Raw genomic sequence first — 20,813 nt, 5'->3', positions numbered from 1 at the left:
GTTCTGCCCTCCAGCCCAGTAAATGAGGTTCTGTGTATTTATCATGTCACGAGTAACAATGTGATCTCACTAAAGGTGCCCATACACTCGTCAGATTGGCAGCAGATAGATCAGAAATGCATCTGATGATCTATCTGATGTGTTTTTAGAACATTTTTTACCAGGATAGAATTCCAATAGATTTCAGTTTGAAATCTATTGAAATTCGATCTGATGGTATTTTTTTGCCATCAGATTTTCATTAAGGCCAATGCAAACTGATAAGCAATCTCATCAGATCGACCTAAATTTTCCACCCTGCCAGTTCGATGGATCGAAATCGATCGAAATCGGCCATCCGATTGGCCAACCGATTTGCGATCGATCGATCGGGATCGATCGGCCAGAAAATCGGCTGAGTGTATGGGCCCCTTTAGCAGCTGTGTGTTGTTCAGAGGTTGTTTATCTTTCTTATTTGTGGATAGTTGATGTGACTTTACATAGTGTGTTGTTGTCCTTGAAAGGAATTGAACTGGGAGATTGATAAATGATAATATCCAATAAACATGGAGTGCTACTTCATATTATGCAGCATATCTCTACTGTGTGTCTCAGGGTTTCCTGCACGCTAGCTGAGGTGTTTATAGACTTTGGCTATCATTCAGAAAAGTATGTTCGGTAAAAAAATCCGGGCGGGAAAATACCGCATTTGGTATTTTAGACTTCTGTGTGCTAATTCATAAAAATGTTTACAGTTGCGATAGAAGTGCGGGGATTTCCCGAACTAGGCTGGCTCTAGGCTTGCGGTAACATGAGAAGCTGCCTGAGTTGATACATTTTCCCCTCCAGAGACAGAGTTACAATAAAAAAGGCATCCCCAACTTCCCTTTAGATGTGCCTTTTTTTTAAAACTGTCTCTGTTTGCCCTGAATCTGCGCTGAATCTGTCTATTAGTCTTTCTAAACAACCTATTTAATTGCCACAGATTAGAAGAACTTAAAGAAATGTTACACATGCAGGCTTTCTGATGTAAAAATCATATGAAAACAGGTATCCAAGAGGTTAACCTCCTGAACGTTACGCCGCTCAGGAGGGTTTGCAGCCGAGAGTCCCCCAGTGTGATTTTAACAGATTACATGGCTGTAATAGCTTCAGCTAGCACTAGGCTAGCTAGTAGTGGTGGTCGGCATCCCCCGATTACTGTTGATCCCCCCGATCGCCCGCTAAATACATTACCCAACCTGGATCCAGCGATCGGCGCAGCCTCCCCGGACAGCTCCGCTCTTCTCTATGGGAAGGATCGAACATGACGTCGGCGACGTCATGCGCAGACCCGATCCTCCCCATAGAAAGGAATGGAGGCTGCGCGATCGCTGGATCCAGGCTGGGTAATGTATTTAGCAGGCGATTGGGGGGATGAACAGTAATCGGGGGGATGCCGGCCACCACTACTAGCTAGCCTAGTGCTAGCTGAAGCTATTACAGCCATGCAATCTGTTAAAATTATGCTGGGGGACTCCTGGGCAGACACAGTGTCGGGCATACTGCCAAGGAGGTTAAAAAACACAGCCTGGGTATTCTGGAAAGCCTTTTTGTTCTGTTTTCACTGCTGCTGCCTGGGAGGTCTGTCTCCATTAACTTTGCTGTTATCCGCATGCTTATCGCCTCTTCCAAGGGAGCGGTATTCTCCGTCTCAATACCGTCTGCTCTAATCTTTATGAATTGACATTTAGTGACGTGTTGAGATAATCACCGCACAAGGCGGTAATTTATCTCACTGCCCGGTAATTTGAGCTTTTCATGCGGTAACAGCTCTTATGAATTGACATTTTGCTAAGTGCTCGGTAAAGTCAGCTGTTTTCAGCATGCGGGAATGCATGCGGGAGTGCTTTATAAATGATAGCCATTGTGTTATCTGACAGCAAGAATGCAAGCTTTATTTAGCTTCTGCTAAAGGAAAATGCTAGACAAGCTATCACATATAGGGCCCAGTGTCCTCCCCAGAATTTTTTCCCAGCCGGGTGGCATGAAATAGTAGCCGGGTGGCATGAAAAAGTAGCCGGGTGGGTCGAGATGAAAATGCAGGGCAACTCTGCTTACAGCATAGGAGGTGGTGAGGAGGTGAGCCGATGACAGCCGGGTGGTCACCAAATCTAGCCGGGTGGAGCACCCGGCTAAAAGAGCCTGGGGAGAACACTGGGGCCTGATGCATGAAGCGGTGGTAAAATTAACACGCACAGCATTTTTACCAGAACAAACAACGTTGCTGTGGTGACGTCAGGGCCAGGCCTAGTTAGAGGCGAGAAAGGCTCCAGCCTCAACTCACTCAGCTATCATTTCCCTATTGTGGTTGAAGCAGAGAGATATAAGAAAAATGGATACATGGCAGTGACTGCGAGCCAGATAACTAGAGATTAAGGTGTTGGGGGCCCTGGAGCGCCTTTTAGTCTAATAGCAATCAGTGTGTGACGGCTGGGGTGGGAGGGATGGAGGGGCTCACTTTGGTGTCTCAGCCTCGGGTGCTGGAGGACCTTGTCCCATCTCTGAGTGACGTGCATTCCACTAATAGGTAGTAGTTTTACTGCTGCTTCTTGGATCAGGCCTATAATATGGTAGCTTGTAGGCTGGATTGTGCTTCCCCTAGTGGCAGCTGAGGACACAGCAAGGTGAAGAGTCATATTCCTAACTTCTTTATATTTCTTCCTTTTTACAGACGCTGAGCTCCATCCTGAACCTGGAAATGGTGAAAGACAAAAATGCTGATGAGATTAAACAGGTGGAGTTTGTGTGATGCAGGGAAGAAAGGGGCACATTGCAGACTCGCACCAGTAGAAATGGTTGTAGTGGGACATGCAGAATGCTTTCCTCTCCTAACCAGTGAATGTGTCTTTCAGATTTGGAGTCAGTTCTTCTCTACAAAGGACACAGTGTACGCTGTAATACCAGTGAGTATCGCTCTCCTGCCACACTGTGGCTTAATTTTGGCTTGCATCACTTGTATTCCCAGTGTGTGCGTTTGTGTGTTTCAGGCCGGTTCCACACTGCCAATGCCAGGGTCACATCAGACCACAACACCAAAACCAGTCATCGTAGAGTTCTGCATAAATACGCGGTAATCCCCGTTCTGGCATCAGGCCAAGCAGGAAGTGAGGCTCTCTAGCGCTCACTTCCTGTGGCCGAAAAAGACGAATTGTGCGGAAGTGGATTGACAAAATACGCTTATGCACATGCGCGATGTCGGCAGACACTTTTATCTTTGTCGCCATAGACTTGCATAACTTCCTCTTCCCCCGCGCAAGCTGCCCCCCAACATGCTGTTTCCCGAGCGTCAGCTGGCAGTGAAGAGAAATGTGTCTTGCGCCGCATCATTTTACACCGTCCTGGTATGAAAGGCACCGTAGACTTTCATTGGTGTTGTGTTATCCTGCAATAAAAACAGGGTAACGCAACGTCCCAGTGTGAAAGGGGCCTCAGTGTGTATGTTTGTGCGCGTGCAGCCACTCTCCTGACACTTACAGGATATAGATTGTCTTCAAGCTTTGACTCATCTCATGTCTTTTGTGTAGGGGGAGGTATTTCAGACAATCTGGACAAAAGCACAGAGCTGCCCTGCAGTAAGTTCCTCTGTCAGTTCATTAGTGTGTCCTCATCAGTGAGCTCTACTGTGTCTCAGTGTTCTTTTCTATCAGCTTGTCTATGTGCTCCTTTATCAGTGTGTCAGCAGGGTCATAACTATAGGGGAGCAGCCACTGCAACCACAGGGGGGCCCAGAGCGCTAGAAGGGCCCTAACTAATAACCTTCCCTCTCTCCAGTAAAGGGGTCCATCCTTCATCTCGCGTCTTTTTGTGGCTTTTCTTGTAATTGGGGGGGGGGGGGACATGACTTGTAGTTATGCCCCTCTGTGTTGGTGTTAGTCTGTCCATTTGTGAGGCAGAATGCTCTTCTGTGAGTGTTGTCCGTATTCTCATTTTGTTAAAATGTACAGCTTTGTATGACTGAGTGCTTAGATGTCAGTGTGTTAGCATGCACCTCTTTTTTTGTGTCAGTTTACTCCCCTGCTATACGAGCACATACAGACTGGGCATGTGCAAGTTAGGTCCTTGCATGCCCAGTAGAATTAAGCATTCAGCAGAAAAAAAGACATGCACAAGCGGTCTCGTCCTACTGGGCTTGCATGGACCTTACATTTGCATACTCAGTATGGATGTACTCGTGCATGTGCATGGCTGAGAGAGCAACCAGAAGGTATAGAGGGTCCTGCAGAGGAATTATGCTCTAGAAGAGGATGGGGGAAGCCTTTGTATCATCAATAAGCTTCTCACTACTGAGATAAGTGTCTAAATTTTACCCCTCTACCCATCTACCCATCCCATGTTTTCTTTAAAGGTACCCTGAGCAGTGAGTTAAAATCAAACGCTGGTAGTCCGTATGCTTCTGTGTCAGTCAGTTTCCTCCTTTGTAAGGGTGTCAGTGTGCTTCTGTGTCTGTTAACCTTCTACTATGTCAAGGTCAATAGGCTTCAGTGTCTGTCAGCCTGCTCCTCTTTCAGGTTGTCAGTATGCTTCTGTCAGTGTGTTTCTCTGTCAGGGTGACAGTATGCTTCTGTCAGTCTGCTTCTCTGTCAGGGTGACAGTATGCTTCTGTCAGTCTGCTTCTCTGTCAGGGTGACAGTATGCTTCAGTGTCTGTCAGTATGCTCCTCATTCAGAATGTTAGTATACTTCTTTGTTGGCCTTCTCCTCTGTCATTGTGTCTGTGTCAGCCTTCTTTTTTGTCAGTTTTAGTACACATCTGTGTCAGAGTGCTTCCCTGTCAAGGCAGTCATTATGTCTCTGTAGCTGTGTCAGCATGCTCCTTCAGCATGGTGTCAGTATGCTTATGTGTATCAGTGCGCTCTTCTGGCTCAGAGCCAATGCTCTGCTCTGTCAGTATGTTATTCTGTGTCAGTATTACGTTCCCCATGTAATAATTCATTGCCCGTTCTTTTCTTGTTGCAGTTCCTTTATGCAGTACCCAGGGCAGAAGGCTATGAGTTTTTTGTGGGCCAGTGGTCTGGAATGGAACTTCACTTCACTTCTCTTATTAATATCCAGGTGTGGTCACATACCAAACAGATGTCTGTGCTTTCATCCTTGTATTGTATATAGCCATGTTTGTATTATTGCAGGAAGCTCATCTTCAGTTATATATCTCTCTGCCAGACCTATAAGCCCACCTCTAATCTGAAAAAAGATGGCTAGCTCCTCCCACAAGTATGACCCTGTATAAGACCTCTGCATGAGTGGCAAAATCAGTCCAGTTATAGCAGTGGGATCCTCCCTCCAGTTTTGCCCCATATAACACCTCTGCATATGTATCTGCCAGTTCAATAATACCAGAGGGATTTTCCCACCAGCAAGGCCCCATATAACATACCTTTATACAAGTGGAATCATTCAAACCTACATACTTGTAATCAAGCATATAAACAGTTATATGTATACATATTGAATATCACTTATTCGAAGTAGTGCGCTCCTGCCACACCAATTACACTCACCTAAAGGATTATTAGGAACACCATACTAAGACAGTGTTTTACCCCCTTTCGCCTTCAGAACTGCCTTAATTCTACATGACATTGATTCAACAAGGTGCTGAAAGCATTCTTTAGAAATGTTGGGCCATATTGATAGGATAGCATCTTGCAGTTGATGGAGATTTGTGGAATGCACATCCAGGGCACGAAGCTCCCGTTCCATCACATCCCAAAGATGCTCTATTGGGTTGAGATCTGTGGGAGTCATTTTAGTATAGTGTACTCATTGTCATGTTCAAGAAACCAATTTGAAATGATTCGAGCTTTGTGACATGGTGCATTATCCTGCTTGAATTAGCCATCAGAGGATGGGTACATGGTGGTCATGAAGGGATGGGCATGGTCAAAAACAATGCTCAGGTAGCCCGTGGCATTTAAACGATGACCAATTGACAATAAGGAGCCTAAATTGTGCCAAGAAAACATCCCCCACACCATTACACCACCACCACCAGCCTGCACAGTGGTAACAACAAGGCATGATGGATCCATGTTCTCATTCTGTTTACGCCAAATTCTGACTCTATCAAGACTCATCAGACCAGGCAACATTTTTCCAGTCTTCAAATGTCCAATTCTGGTGAGCTTGTGCAAATTGTAGCCTCTTTTTCCTATTTATAGTGGAAATGAGTGGTACCCGGTGGGGGTCTTCTGCTGTTGTAGCCCATCCGCCTCAAGGTTGTAGTGTTGTGGCTTCACAAATGCTTTGCTGCTCACCTCGGTTGTAACGTGTGGTTATTTCAGTCAACGTTTCTCTTCTATCAGCTTGAATCAGTCGGCCCATTCTCCTCTGACCTCTAGCATCAACAAGGTATTTTTTACCACAGGACTGCCGCATACTGGATGTTTTTCCCTTTTCACACCATTCTTTGTAAACACTAGAAATGTTTGTGCATGAAAAATCCCAGTAACTGAGCAGATTGTGAAATACTCAGACTGGCCCATCTTGTACCAACAACCATGCCACGTTTAAAATTGCTCAAATCACCTTTCTTTCCCATTCTGACATTCAGTTTGGAGTTCAGGAGATTGTTTTGACCAGGACCACACCCCTAAATGCATTGAAGCAACTGCCATATGATTGGTTGATTAGATACAGCAAGAGAGTTCATAATGCTCTACCCCCAGACATCATACCAGTCGGTGCAGGATCAGGCAAGCCAGGCCCCAGCAGGACAAATGTAGAAGAAAGGATCCGCAAACCAAGACAGGTTGAAGTGAAAAAAGGCTTGAAAAATTTATTTGAAAAAATCCACAAGATATGCAATAAAAACAGGATCAACTGACGCGTATCGGGCCTACCATCTGCCCTTAGTCATAGTTAAAAGTGAACCTGCACAGGAGGAAATTTATATGAGACCGGGGAGGGAAAACCCCACCCCCGGAAACACACAAACCACCTCTTAAAGGAACATACATCCATAAGAAATGCAATAAGAAAATTACAATAATAGCATTGGAAATATCATATATAAAAGATGTAAAAATGTTGTCACTGAAAACTGCTGGGGTAAGTATAAACATACCAATGAGTATATACAAAGAAAATAGTGCGAACTAAGAAAACAGAGGCAGCAATGGTAATACATACAAGTGACTAGGTACATACAGTGTATATATAATCCAATAGTAAAAATAAAGCTTCAATATGTATAGACTAGACTCAAGTCCCACTTTTTATTTAAACCATGTGGTACACGAGTGCCCAGTCTATGAATCCAGAAAGCTTCTCGTTTCAACAGCAACCTTTGCATATCACACCCCCTAACTGGACACACCACCCGCTCCACCCCCTGAAAGACAAAGGAGGATAGATCCTTCTCATGTACCGTCTCAAAATGTTTAGAAACCGCAGATTTGCGGAATGTGTTCCAATTTGTACCACAATAATGTTCCGCTATGCGGGCTCTAAGATGACGGGTGGTACACCCCACATATTGTACACGGCATGACATGCAAGAAATGACATAGATTGTGTTTTTAGTATCACAATTTACATACTGCTTAATTGGAAAGCTCTTATTGTGTGCAAAAGAGAATATAGAGTTATTAGTTCTATGGCACTGGCAGTACTTGCATGTAGAGAACCCACAAGGGTAGGAACCTACTGTCGCCAACCATGTGGGAGTGCGGGGGAGGGAGGGAGACCGGAAAAGGCTGGGTGAGAGAATGGACCCCAAGGTGCGGGCCCTCCTGGCAGAAAACCGGCACCCTCTGTCAAGGATGGTTTTAAGTTTTGTATCAGGGTACAGCACAGGGATATATTTTTTAATAATGTTTGTAATTTTGTTGAACTCAAGGCTGTAACCAGTGACAAAAGTAACCCGGTCCTCTCCGGCTCCACTCCCCAACCTACTTTTCAATAGGTCCGAGCGCGGTCGCCTATTGCTCCTTTGGCGCCCCACTGTCAACTGTCTTCCAGTGTAGCCTCTCTGTTTGAGTCTAGCCTCAACTAGATTACATTCCTGTTCAAGATCAGTCGGGTCTGAGCAATTACGCGTCGCCCTAATAAATTCACCTGTGGGGATGGCATTTATGGTGTGTCTAGGGTGGCATGAGTTGGCAAGTAGGATGGAGTTCCCTGCCGTGGGCTTACGGAAAGTACGGGTGGAAACTGAATGAGATGAAGGGTCCCCCCTAAGAGTAAGATCCAAATAGTCAATCTTGACCGGATCCGAGCACATTGTAAAGTTCAAATTAAGATTATTAGTGTTGACATAGATCAGAAAATCCTCCAGGAGGGCCGGAGGACCTCCCCACACTAAAAGTAGATCGTCTATAAACCTGCCATACCAGATAATATGGGAGGCAAAGGGGTTGTCCTCCCCAAAGATGCGGAGCTCCTCCCACCATCCCATATAGAGGTTGGCAAGGGAGGGGGAAAATTTCGCCCCCATAGAAGCTCCGCATCTCTGGAGAAAAAACCTCAAATCAAACATAAAATAATTGTGCGTGAGGAGGTACCTCACAGCCCTCCCAAGGAAAGCCTGTAAGGACACATCAAAAGAGGAATACTTGCGGAGATGAAAGTCCATAGCCTCCAAAGCCAGATCATGTGGAATCGAAGAGTAAAGTGATGTGACGTCCATGGTCACCCACAGAAACCCGTCCTCCCAGATGAAACCATCCAAACTGGAGAGTACATGGCGGGTGTCCTGCAGGTAGCCAGGAAGTCTAACAACCAAGGGCTGCAGATGAGCGTCGACCCATTCCCCCAGACGCTCACCCACGGAGCCAATGCCGGCCACAATCGGCCGGCCCCGCGGGGGAACGTCCGGTTTATGGATCTTCGGGAGATGGTGGAAGACGGGCACAACCGGGTGCAAAGGACACAAAAATTCAGACATGCGTTTGGTTAAGACACCCGTGCTGTGCCCTAAGTCCAGCAGCGCCCGAAGATCTTGAAGGAAAGCCTGCGTAGGATCCCGAAGTAAAGGCCGATATACATTCACATCCCCTAATTGTCTAAGGGCCTCTGCCCGGTAGTCCAGGGCATCCTGGACCACGACCGAACCCCCCTTATCAGCCGAGCGTATTACAATGTCATTGTTGCTCTCAAGAGCGGCTAAAGCTTGTTGCTCGGATGTTGTGAGGTCGGAAGGGGCCCTGGACGCCCTGGACAAGACGGTCAGCTCCCTCTCTATAAGATCCTGGAATGAATCTATCTCAGGAGATCTAGCATTCACAGGATAAAAAGATGGGTTGGAGATTTTGACAGGGACAACTTGCTGTAAATCTACCCTGCCAGAAGTATGTTCGTCGAGGTCCCGCAATGCAGTAAGGGTCCTGATGTCCCGAAACGGGGAAACATCCCCAATATGATTCCGGGACAAGGGCAGTGCATCACCGGACTCCGCAGAGTCAAAATTATCCGACAGGAAATGTTTTCTCACCACTAGATTTCTCACAAATTTGTTTAGATCCAGGATGGTGTGAAACAAATTGAAATGACATGAGGGAGCAAAAGATAGACCCCTGGACAAAAGGTTAATCTGATCAGAAGAAAGGGTACAACTGGAAAGATTAACAACATTCTGGAAAGGAAGATCTGGAGTCCCTAGTGATGATTTAAATTTGTTATGTTTACGGCCCGCTCGGCGGGTGCGTTTCTCTTTTGTCTTCGTTTTTTTGATTTGGTTGTGCTCCTGGGTGTTTGATAATAAGGTGTGGAAGGAATGGGAACACCTGATGTCTGGAGTATTGGGGGGACCCCTGATGTGTGGGGAACTGTAGGAAAAACAGATTGTAAATTAGTACGGTGTGTATCAGATACTTCTGAGGTATCAGATAGGGAGCCTAGATTATCCGATGAACTAAAACTCACATTCTTTTTCGGAGTAAATTTTTTAAGAATGGATTTAGGTGACCTGTAAAAGGATTCCCATCTGCCCCATTCGTATACCACATTTTTGTTATAATCATTTGTATCTCTAAGGAATTTGACACACTTGGTCTCCATGATGATTGTCTCCAACTTATTAATATTTGTCTTCAATTTGGAATGCAATTCATCATAGAGAGACAAAGTGTCAAACGCCTTCAGATCTTGATTGGTTTTGTCTATCTGCAATTTCAAATCCGTAAGTTTTTGCTCCTCATACGTCACTATGAGTCTCATAAGTTTTAGAGAACAGTCGGACAAAATGTGGTTCCACTCTAAAATGAAACTGTCGGAGTACACTGTGGTGGGAATCTTTTTAATGCGTAAACCTCTGGGTATAATCCCCTTGCTGATATAATGTTTTAACCACCCTGGCGTTCTGATTAAATCGCCAGGGTGGCTGCGGGAGGGTTTTTTTTAAATAAAAAAAAAACTATTTCATGCAGCCAACTGAAAGTTGGCTGCATGAAAGCCCACTAGAGGGCGCTCCGGAGGCGATCTTCCGATCGCCTCCGGCGCCCAGAATAAACAAGTAAGGCCGCAATGAGCGGCCTTCCTTGTTTTGCTTATATCGTCGCCATAGCGACGAGCGGAGTGACGTCATCGACGTCAGCCGACGTCCTGACGTCAGCCGCCTCCGATCCAGCCCTTAGCGCTGGCCCGAACTTTTTGTTCCGGCTGCGCAGGGCTCAGGCGGCTAGGGGGGCCCTCTTTCGCCGCTGCTCGCGGCGAATCGCCGCAGAGCGGCGGCGATCAGGCAGCACACGCGGCTGGCAAAGTGCCGGCTGCGTGTGCTGCACTTTATTTGATAAAAATCGGCCCAGCAGGGCCTGAGCGGCAGCCTTCGGCGGTGATGGACGAGCTGAGCTCGTCCAGACCGCTCAGGAGGTTAAGCTAGTTACATCCCACCACAGACGCACTTCCTTATCCATCAAACACTCCAGAGTGGTTTGCAGAGAATGCAAGGTGAGTTCTGGCTGCAGGCTAGCTGCATTGAGATTGCCTGAAAACACTGATATAAATTTGTTCTTGCGGTCAGTGTCATGCAGTAAACCACCAAACAGATCCAGGTTGGCACCAGGATCAAAACCATATTTGGATTCATCAGTATGAATCATCTGTGCGGGCTCTGATGTGGTAGTAACTGTTGCAATTTCATTATAGACAGTGTCATTAGAAGATATATCCTTTGTCTTTCAGGGGGTGGAGCGGGTGGTGTGTCCAGTTAGGGGGTGTGATATGCAAAGGTTGCTGTTGAAACGAGAAGCTTTCTGGATTCATAGACTGGGCACTCGTGTACCACATGGTTTAAATAAAAAGTGGGACTTGAGTCTAGTCTATACATATTGAAGCTTTATTTTTACTATTGGATTATATATACACTGTATGTACCTAGTCACTTGTATGTATTACCATTGCTGCCTCTGTTTTCTTAGTTCGCACTATTTTCTTTGTATATACTCATTGGTATGTTTATACTTACCCCAGCAGTTTTCAGTGACAACATTTTTACATCTTTTATATATGATATTTCCAATGCTATTATTGTAATTTTCTTATTGCATTTCTTATGGATGTATGTTCCTTTAAGAGGTGGTTTGTGTGTTTCCGGGGGTGGGGTTTTCCCTCCCCGGTCTCATATAAATTTCCTCCTGTGCAGGTTCACTTTTAACTATGACTAAGGGCAGATGGTAGGCCCGATACGTGTCAGTTGATCCTGTTTTTATTGCATATCTTGTGGATTTTTTCAAATAAATTTTTCAAGCCTTTTTTCACTTCAACCTGTCTTGGTTTGCGGATCCTTTCTTCTACATTTGGTTGATTAGATAATTGCATTAATGAGAAATTGAACAGGTGTTACTAATAATCTTTTAGGTGAGTGTATAATCCACAGACAACAATATGCAAGCAATACTAGAGTAACAGATCAATTTGCTTGGATCGCCAGTTCCTGGGATGAATATGTCCCTTTAAAATATCAAATAATGGAGTGGTACGGCACTCAGCAGTCAAATCAGATAAAATAGCTCAAGTCCGTTATATTCCATATGCCAGAGAGTCCCACATAACACTCTTCAAAGTGCTTCTTCAATTAAAATAAAATAATAAAATAGAATGCACTCACCAGAAAACATGGCCAACCTTAGTTTATCAGCAAACACACTTTTGGCCCAGCCAGCAGAATCCACACGGATCCAATAAGTTGTCCTCCAGCGCTCATAAAAATGGAGACAAGCAGCAATAGTAATGTAAAACTGTTTATTACTTACACAGCAAGCCTCCACAACACCAGTGCTCCCAGCAAACACTGTTCACCCAGCGTCTAGTTTCATGCAGTTATCTATATAAAGCCTCTCACCACATGATTAGCCACATCATCTGGTGATAGGCTTTTTATATAAATGATCCTCTAAAATAGTAAAATCCCATAACAGAGCTAGTCAGGCAGCCTCACCCTGAGCCCATTCCACCATCTCTGCACTGTGTGTAGCACGGTATATGCATTGTACATGGTGACACGTTGGGCCGGATGGATAATGGTTCTCCATGTAGGGTAGTATAGAAGAAAACATCTATTAAATGACAAAAGCTTCTATCTCGCTATTATAGGAGATCGTGGTGAGAATTGCTAAACGGTTAATAAATGACATGGCATTGTTATCATGTGCACAACCCATCAGTGACCACTAAATTCAGGACAGCCTGGCTTCTTTGCAGAAAATGTTTCCAGCCTTGGGAAACCTTTGTAAACCAGGCACAACATGTCTTTCACCTATGTCTAAACTTAGAAGAATCACAGTAAAACCCCCATTATCTGGCACCAACAGGGATTGGCTGATGCCGGATAAGTGTAGTTTCTGGTTGCTTGAGAGTGAATGTTAAAAATAGGCCCAGCTAAAAAACAGTACTGGGCCCCGCACTGTATACTTAGCATAAACTCTGTATTAATGTAAAATACAGTAATTAAAGACAAATTCGAACAAAGGACAGACTTAACTTAATGTAACTGTGATTTATTACTGTATAAAGAAGTGTAAAAGTAGATTTATGCATCCTGCAAGGCCAGAATTTGTTTCAGGTTGCTTGAGACTTCTGGTTAATGGAGTTAGTTTAATAGCTGTAATCTTTTCCCTTCTCCTCCACAGAGTGTTGGAGATGCAGCACCCAGCCAGCTGATCCTATATCATTACAGCGAGCTCCAGGAGGATAAGGGGGTTGTACTGATGACCTCAGAGCTGGACAACAAATTCCTGGTAAGTTTCCAGCACGTTCTTCTAAATGGAATCTTAAATTCTTGGCACCAGCACAGTGTGTATGAGGGAGACTAGATTCCTGGCACATGCACATTGGCTATAGCAGTGGTCCTCAAACTACGGCCCGCGGGCCAAATGTGCCCCCCCCCCCAGGCTTTTTCATTGGCCCCCAAACACAAAATGTACACCTAATCGATGTGCACCACTGCTCCTTTAAATTTCGGCTGCCCCATCTAGTGCTGGAACCACCCGTCCTCATACTGTAGAAGCCAGCAAGCAGTAATTTGCTGGCTTCCAATCCGATTCTGCATCAGGTGACACTGCTGTCCAACTGGACGGCAGGTTGTCACCTGGGTATGCTTCACTGTCTGGTGCACAAAGACGTTCTTCGGGTGCCACATGACTGAATAGCTGCTGCTGGGAGTTCTCCTCCAGGCATGATTAGTGAAATCAATACCTAGATTCAATGTAAAGTTTTTCAGCATCATTTTATGTGTGTTCCGGCCCCTTGGCAATCTGAGGTATGTTGACCCAGCCCTTGACTGAAAAAGTTTGGGGACCCCTGGTCTATAGGGACATTAGATTCCTGGATTCAGCACATTGGGCTAGATTCATTACCTGCACTGCTATTCGCAGCAGTGCTATGCACACTACTCGCGGTCGTGCAGCGTATCGTGCCTTCATTAGTTACGCGCACTGCTTACATAACAACGCATGGCCCTTTAAATGCTGGGTGCTGCTGTGAAGTATCGCGACCGTGATACTTCACTAGTGCGGCCGCTACTATGTCAATGAACATAGTTACTATGTAATCAACATAGTAACTATGTTAATTAACATAGCAGTTGTAGTAGCGCAGTTTAGTGAATCTAGCCCATTGTGTATAAGGGACACCATGTTGCTGGCACCAGCACTTTGGCCTCCATTCACAGTGAGTTACAGCATGGGTAACAAAATGTCAGAAAATCACCAACTTAAGTATGAACATGTCCACTTCCACAATGTTTTCCGCCTGAAATTACCATTTGCAGAAAGGTGCAGATAAGTGTGGCAAGATGTTGGTAAAAAATCGTTAATTTAGACTTAAATTCCGTAAACAAATGATTAATTACCGATTGTTTTATCACCTGTAAGTACCTGGTGCTATCTTTCACTTTACACCCAATTACATGTAGTCTAGAGCTTTTTGAGCGGTTTGCTGTTTGCTTTCAAATTACATTTTACGCACTTGTTTTGCATTTTTAATGAACGTCTAACAACCTTTTTCACTATTACCACCATGTTACTGCACTGTTTTACCAATCTTTTCTTGCACTCTGAATTTTTTTTGTGAATGTGGAAAACCATCAGTAATTTTGTTGTCGATAATTTTTCATTACCGCTGTCGGTAGTATTTCATTACAAATTTCTTTACCGCATATGATATTGAGATTGGAGGCCATTGTGTATAAGGTGAGGTAACAGCAGGCTGACTGTTGCCCCTTACCTTGAACCATAACACAGAGATTGTGATATTTCCACCTTCTCTCTCTGCTCCTCCACCCATAGTGACATTCAATACAGAAAATGACCCAATAACCTCAACTCCTAAAGCTTGCAGTCTGGAATAACTCTGGACTTTGCACTCTCATTTGAACCACATATTAACACATTAGATACCTCCTGCTACTTCCATTTTAAAAACATTTCCAGAAACCGTGCCTTCCTCTCTCAAGAGGCAACCAAAATGCTTGTACATGCTCTAATCATCTCCCATCTTCTTGACTACTTTAACACCTTACCTACCAGCCTTCCAAAACCAGACCGGCACCCGGCCAGGTTCTACTTAACTCTGCTGCCTACCTCCATCCACCTTTACTTCCACTCATCTGTTGCAGCCCCTCTCTGCTAATCTCTATTGGCTATCTGTTACCCAAAAGATCCAGTTTAAACTCCTCATCCTATCATAGAAAGCACGACATAAGTTGTCACCTCCTTACATTTCCTGAGTAATCTCCCGATAACGTCTTACCCGGAACCTTCGCTCCTCCCAGGAGACCTTCTTGTACTCTAGCTTAGTCTCCTCCCCTCACTCCCTCATGAGCCTCACTAATCTTTAAGGGGCCCATACACTCAGCCGATTTTCTGGCCGACCGATCGATCCCGATCGATCGATCGATAGATAGATCGATTGCAAATCGGTTGGCCAATCGACCGATCGACGGCCGATTTCGATGGATTTCCATCGAACTGGCAGGGTGGAAAATTTAGGTCGATCTGATGAGATTGCTTATCAGTTTGCATTGGCCTTAAAGAGAACCCGAGGTGTGTTTAAAGAATGTTATCTGCATACAGAGGCTGGATCTGCCTATACAGCCCAGCCTCTCTTGCTATCCCAAACCCCACTAAGGTCCCCCTGCACTCTGCAATCCCTCATAAATCACAGCCGTGCTGTGAGGCTGTGTTTACATCTGTAGTGTCAGTCTCAGCTGCTCCCCCGCCTCCTGCATAGCTCCGGTCCCTGCCCCCGTCCCTTCCCTCCAATCAGCAGGGAGGGAAGGGATGCAGGCGGGGACTGGAGTTCTGCAGGAGGCGGGGAGAGCAGCAGACTGACACTATAGAGATAAACACAGCCAGCTCTGACAAGCTATTTGTCAGCAGCGTGGCTGTGATTTATGAGGGATTGCAGAGTGCAGGGGGACCTTAGGGGGGTTTGGGATAGCAACAGAGGCTGGGCTGTATAGGCAGATCCAGCCTCTGTATGCAGATAATATTCTTCAAACCCACCTCGGGTTCTCTTTAATGGAAATCTGATGGCAAAAAAATGCCATCAGATCGAATTTCAATAGATTTCAAACTGAAATCTATTGGAATTCTATCCTGGTAAAAAATGTTCTAAAAACGCATCAGATAGATCATCAGATGCATTTCTTATCTATCTGCTGCCAATCTGACGAGTGTATGGGCACCTTTAGCAACGCTCTCCTACAGCCAGTCAATTATGTTTAGTGCCTAGAAACATTCAAAGGTTCTCTCAAAACACACCTATACAAACAATCCTATAATTTGGTATAGGTAGCATTGGAGACTCACTGCCTTATCCGCTAACCCCTGTGTCTCCTCCAATGTCTACAACCCACTTCCCTCTAGATTGTAAGCGTTTAAGGGATGGAACCTCTTACTAGTGTTTCTTATTCTGATGTAATTTATCACATGAATATGCACCAGTATTGTTAATTATATATGTATTTGTACTTGTATTGCTGGATGGCCTGGCTGTACAGAGTTTTGAACTTCTCGTGTATATATGCTCCCCACTATGCATTCATGCAAAAACAGCGCTGGGAAATTTGGGCACAGGGTGAAGCTGCAAAACGACTGCAAAAGTACCGGCGGCGTTTATTACTATTCCCCCTCCAGGCCGCCATGGGCTAAAAGGGTAAGATGTCATTCCGCTGCCAGCTATTGTTGGTGGCCGAATTACGCTGTTTTTAAAGTAAACTAATGTCCAAGAGCCACTAAAGCCATCATTCACATTACGGCCTATGGAGATGCATGGTGCGCCCAAATTTCCCTGCGTGTTTTGTGCAGTTTCCTTCCACTATTTGTTTTGTACTACTATGTACAGTGCTACAGAAGATTTTGGTGCTATTTAAATAAAAAATAATATTTCTCCTTAAAATCCTCCTCCTCTTTAGGTTGATGTTCTGGATGGTGATAGCTCACTGACTTGCCATCTGTTATATAATCATGTCTTTTTTTTATTTTTTTATTTCTTATTTGCAGACTGTCCAGGAAGCACAGTGCTTGGCCAATCAGGTGCAGCTTTTCTACACTGGTGAAGCCTTCCACCTAGTAGAAACGTTCAATCACAACCCTAGTGGCTTCAAGTACATGTTTGTGATATCAGCCCTGGAGCAGAGCGGACTGTTTAAGAGAGAAGAGGCTTGTTAGGCTGTAAGGACAACATATAAAGGGAGAAGTGAGCTCTCCGACTCCGAGATTACAGCAACAGCATGATCTGCAGACTGTAGGAAAGCCCGTACATTGCTGCTCCAGAGGGAGGATGAAGGCACAATGTTACCGTGAAACGGAGTTACCAGATATATCAGAGCTGCTATCTCTGGCTACGTTTGTAGCTCCTTTATGGTCATGCAACACAATGACTTCATGACTTACTGAGCCGGGTTTAGAGAACAAGCATGTGGTTGAGATTTCTGGCTCCACTGGCTAAAGGCTTTCTCGAGTGTCTGCCTTAGGATGAATATGACTAACAGGGAAATGGCAACTCTTGTATGAAGTGTCAGCTCCCGTATTCCTATCATGACAAGTTATCTCTAACAGTCCCACGTCCAATCATGCTCTGTAATGGGTGAGACATTTAAGTCCAGTTCAGGAAGTGAATTTTATCCTTACATTAATTATAAATATGATTGTATGTCATGGTGACAAAGTCCCCTTTGTGGTAAGGTTGCTGTAAATATAGCTTTACCACCTTTGAGCAGTTCACCTGTTATCAGGTGCAGTACTTACCTGGATACCCTGTGTCAGGGCTTATTGATCCTGCCAGCTCTTTGCACCAGGTGTCCTTCCCAGCTGCTGTGTTTAGGTATTTGTTGAAGGAGAATGTCCATCTGATTCCATAAACAACCACAGAGGAAAATTCCTGGGTTGAGTGAAAATGGTGACATTCGCTCTATTGTCATTTTTTATATTTGTGAACTAGTAAAGGGAACCTCGGTAGATCCCTCCCCTTGCTGATTCATTAGGTGCTGTTTCTCTGTTGGGTATTGACTTTGACTCCCTATATCTAATAATGTATGGACTGTTGTAGAACACATCATTTAAAGAATACAGTTTAAGCAACTAATTGAATAAGCTTCATGTGCACTGGCAATTTCTCTAATTTATTAAAACATATTTCAGATAAGTTAAAGCCTATATTAATCAATACATACATGTATTGATCTCTAAGCAATCTGGTTACATGATCAGTTTGCCTGCTGTTCATTCAGATGACGTGGTCTAGGGTACTTAGACATTTGGTACGCTCCTGTCAGCTCCTTCTCTTTATAATGATTGGAGAATTTTCCACCATATTTTTTTTCAGTAGATCATGTGATGTTAGTAGACATTATAAAGGGCATCTCCAATTAGAGGATGCCATGTGACTGAACGTGATTCAGAATCGAGAGGGGTTGGTGCTCACAGCAAGTGCAACTGCTCTTCACATGGTGACACTGTTGAACTAATAAGTGTCCTCATGGAACCCTTTACCAGTTCACATGAAAAATTATTATAACATTTGACTGTTTATGAAGCCTGGTGCAGCATTGATATGTCGGCTCTGAAGTGCTATTGGGAGCACCATTAAGTGACCTAATAACAGGTTCAAGGGAACCCATACTGATTCACAGACCCGATCACTCGCCTATCTGTTGAACCAATTTGGGATGACTTTCTTTTACGCCTTGAATCAGCGAGGTGCAGTGTGAATTCAGATTTTATGACAAATCTATTGAACAAGTGTCCTGAGCTACTGTATCACTTTCTATAAATAAACTGAAACAATATTACCCACCTTGTTATTTCTTTTTCATCTAAAACACATTTTACCTGATGTGTTAGCAAAATGGAGAAATGTCAGACGAGTTGCATATTTTTGAATAAACGGTTACTATTCTCACAGGAGTGAGAAAAGTAGAAATCCACTTCATTTTCTTCATGTCTCTTGAGTGACTTTTACTTGAAAGGATTGCCTTCTAATTACTGTATTTTTCAGACTATAAGACTCCCTTTTTCTCCCCCAAAAGTAGGGAAAAAGTAACTGTGTCTTATAGTCCAAATGCAGGGAGTTCCTGACTTGTGAACGCCTGCCAATACGAACCTCCAACCCACTACAATGTCGGGAACTCCCTGTAGGTGGACACAAAGGGGCATAGAGGACACGGGGGACACAGGAGGACACAGAGAGACACAAGAGGTACTAGGGGGGAACCAAGCTATGCTTTGGGCAGAATGACCAGGAGGTCTAAATTTCCAGCTTTTTTAGATGCTTGCCAGATAACTCTGATCCCTCTGTGATCAACCCCCATACCATATAACCTGATTGGTTAGTGAATTGCCTGTTGCAGGGTGCCAGTAGTTGGCCTCAACAGGGAGAAAAGCTTAAAAGTTTGGCAACTCTTTCAAATGTTTTTATATTTTGATATGAATGTGATGTAAAATATCAATTGTTTTTCAAACAAGTCCTAAAAGTGGATGAAGAAAACCTGCTTAATTTAACGACCACCTAACGTCGGCGGGTCGTTAGTGGTATAGCATGGAAACGGCCGCTCGATAGAGCGGCCTTTCCATGCCAGTTCACGGAGACTGTCTCCGGGGAAGAAATCCCCGCTGTTTACATCATATGGCGCTGCTTCGCAGCAGCGCCGTGACGTAGATCGGCGATCCCCGGCCTCTGATTGGCCGGGGATCGCCGGCATCTGATAGGCAGAAGCCCATCCCATCAGCCGCTCAGAGGGGAAGGGAGAGGGAGGGATCCAAGGTGAGTGCAGAAAACGCTGCAGAGGGGGGCGGTGATCAGAAACCCCCAGCAGGACATTCCCCTAGTGAGGAAAAAAAAGGGGGGGGGGAAGTCTGATCGCCCTGGCACATACCTGATCGGTGCTGCGGGCTGTAGAGCCCACGCAGCACCGATCATTAGAAAACCCCCTGGTCCTTAAGTGGTTAAACAAAAAATGTTATATCTAATCATGTACAGATTCCAATAATATCAAAATAAAGGTGCGTATACAGGGTAGAAGAAGACTCTGCTTGCCCTGTTGGTGGCTTCTTCGGCCAAGAATGAAGTATATGTACAGGTGTTTCCTGAGCTTGTTTAATGATCGGAAATGCTGTGTCTTTCAGGGAGGAATCATACTTACATCCGTGGCAATCACAGACGATTCCCTTCAAGTGTTTTGATGCACAGTTGTGCGTTTTCACTAGCATATCTTTTCAGTAGCCCTTGATTTCCATCGAAGACAGCATGAGCTGTGCGCAAAAGTTGTATGTTTGTTTTAATGCTATGCGGAATCGCATATGTCTCCAGGAAAACGCAGCAGCACCATAGACCATCATTATACACTATTTTGCATGCGTTTTTATGTCTGCGGCAAAACACTGCGGATTAGCTCAAGTGTGACCTCTGCCTAAACAACAGCAATCCCCGAGCATATTGTTCTTCTCCTTACCCCTCCAGCCAGAAGCCACACCTACATATGACACATGTAGTCCCTCCTCCTCCCTCAATAGCAACAGGTGTGTTTCTCTGCTATAGCAGAGCAAGGTATTTGTACAGCGCTCTGCCCCAACCTTTCCCAAAGTCCTGATCCCTTCGTGTTACAACAGTATGCCTATGTACGGCCCTTAGGTTAGGGTTATGGTATCCATACATGGTACAATAAAAATGTTCGATTTTTCCTGTTTATTCGACGAAAGTCTTAATCTTTTTTCGATCAAGAAAAACAAATGATTATCCCGTTTTTTTCCTATAAAAATCCGATCGGACATGTTGAAAAAATCTTTATATTCGATCTAATGGAATAATCAAACGAAATTATCTAATCGAAAAAAAATATATCATGTATGGGCACCTTTA

General features: G+C 44.6%; 1 protein-coding gene across 1 annotated transcript in view; it reads left to right on the top strand.

Annotated features, from left to right (window-relative positions):
• Positions 1–18,747, top strand: part of ATPAF1 (ATP synthase mitochondrial F1 complex assembly factor 1) — a 28,183-nt gene extending 9,436 nt beyond the window's left edge. The window contains exons 4-9 of the mRNA XM_068239607.1: positions 2,693–2,755; positions 2,874–2,924; positions 3,546–3,593; positions 4,977–5,072; positions 13,085–13,192; positions 16,958–18,747. Of these exons, the coding sequence (XP_068095708.1) occupies positions 2,693–2,755; positions 2,874–2,924; positions 3,546–3,593; positions 4,977–5,072; positions 13,085–13,192; positions 16,958–17,125 (534 nt within the window). The 3' untranslated portion in view covers positions 17,126–18,747. The remainder of the gene's footprint in view (positions 1–2,692; positions 2,756–2,873; positions 2,925–3,545; positions 3,594–4,976; positions 5,073–13,084; positions 13,193–16,957) is intronic.
• The last annotated feature ends 2,066 nt before the right edge of the window (positions 18,748–20,813 follow it).

Source organism: Hyperolius riggenbachi, chromosome 6, assembly GCF_040937935.1.
Source record: "Hyperolius riggenbachi isolate aHypRig1 chromosome 6, aHypRig1.pri, whole genome shotgun sequence".
Classification (NCBI taxonomy): Eukaryota; Metazoa; Chordata; class Amphibia; order Anura; family Hyperoliidae; genus Hyperolius; species Hyperolius riggenbachi.
This window is presented reverse-complemented; position numbering and strand designations above follow the sequence as displayed.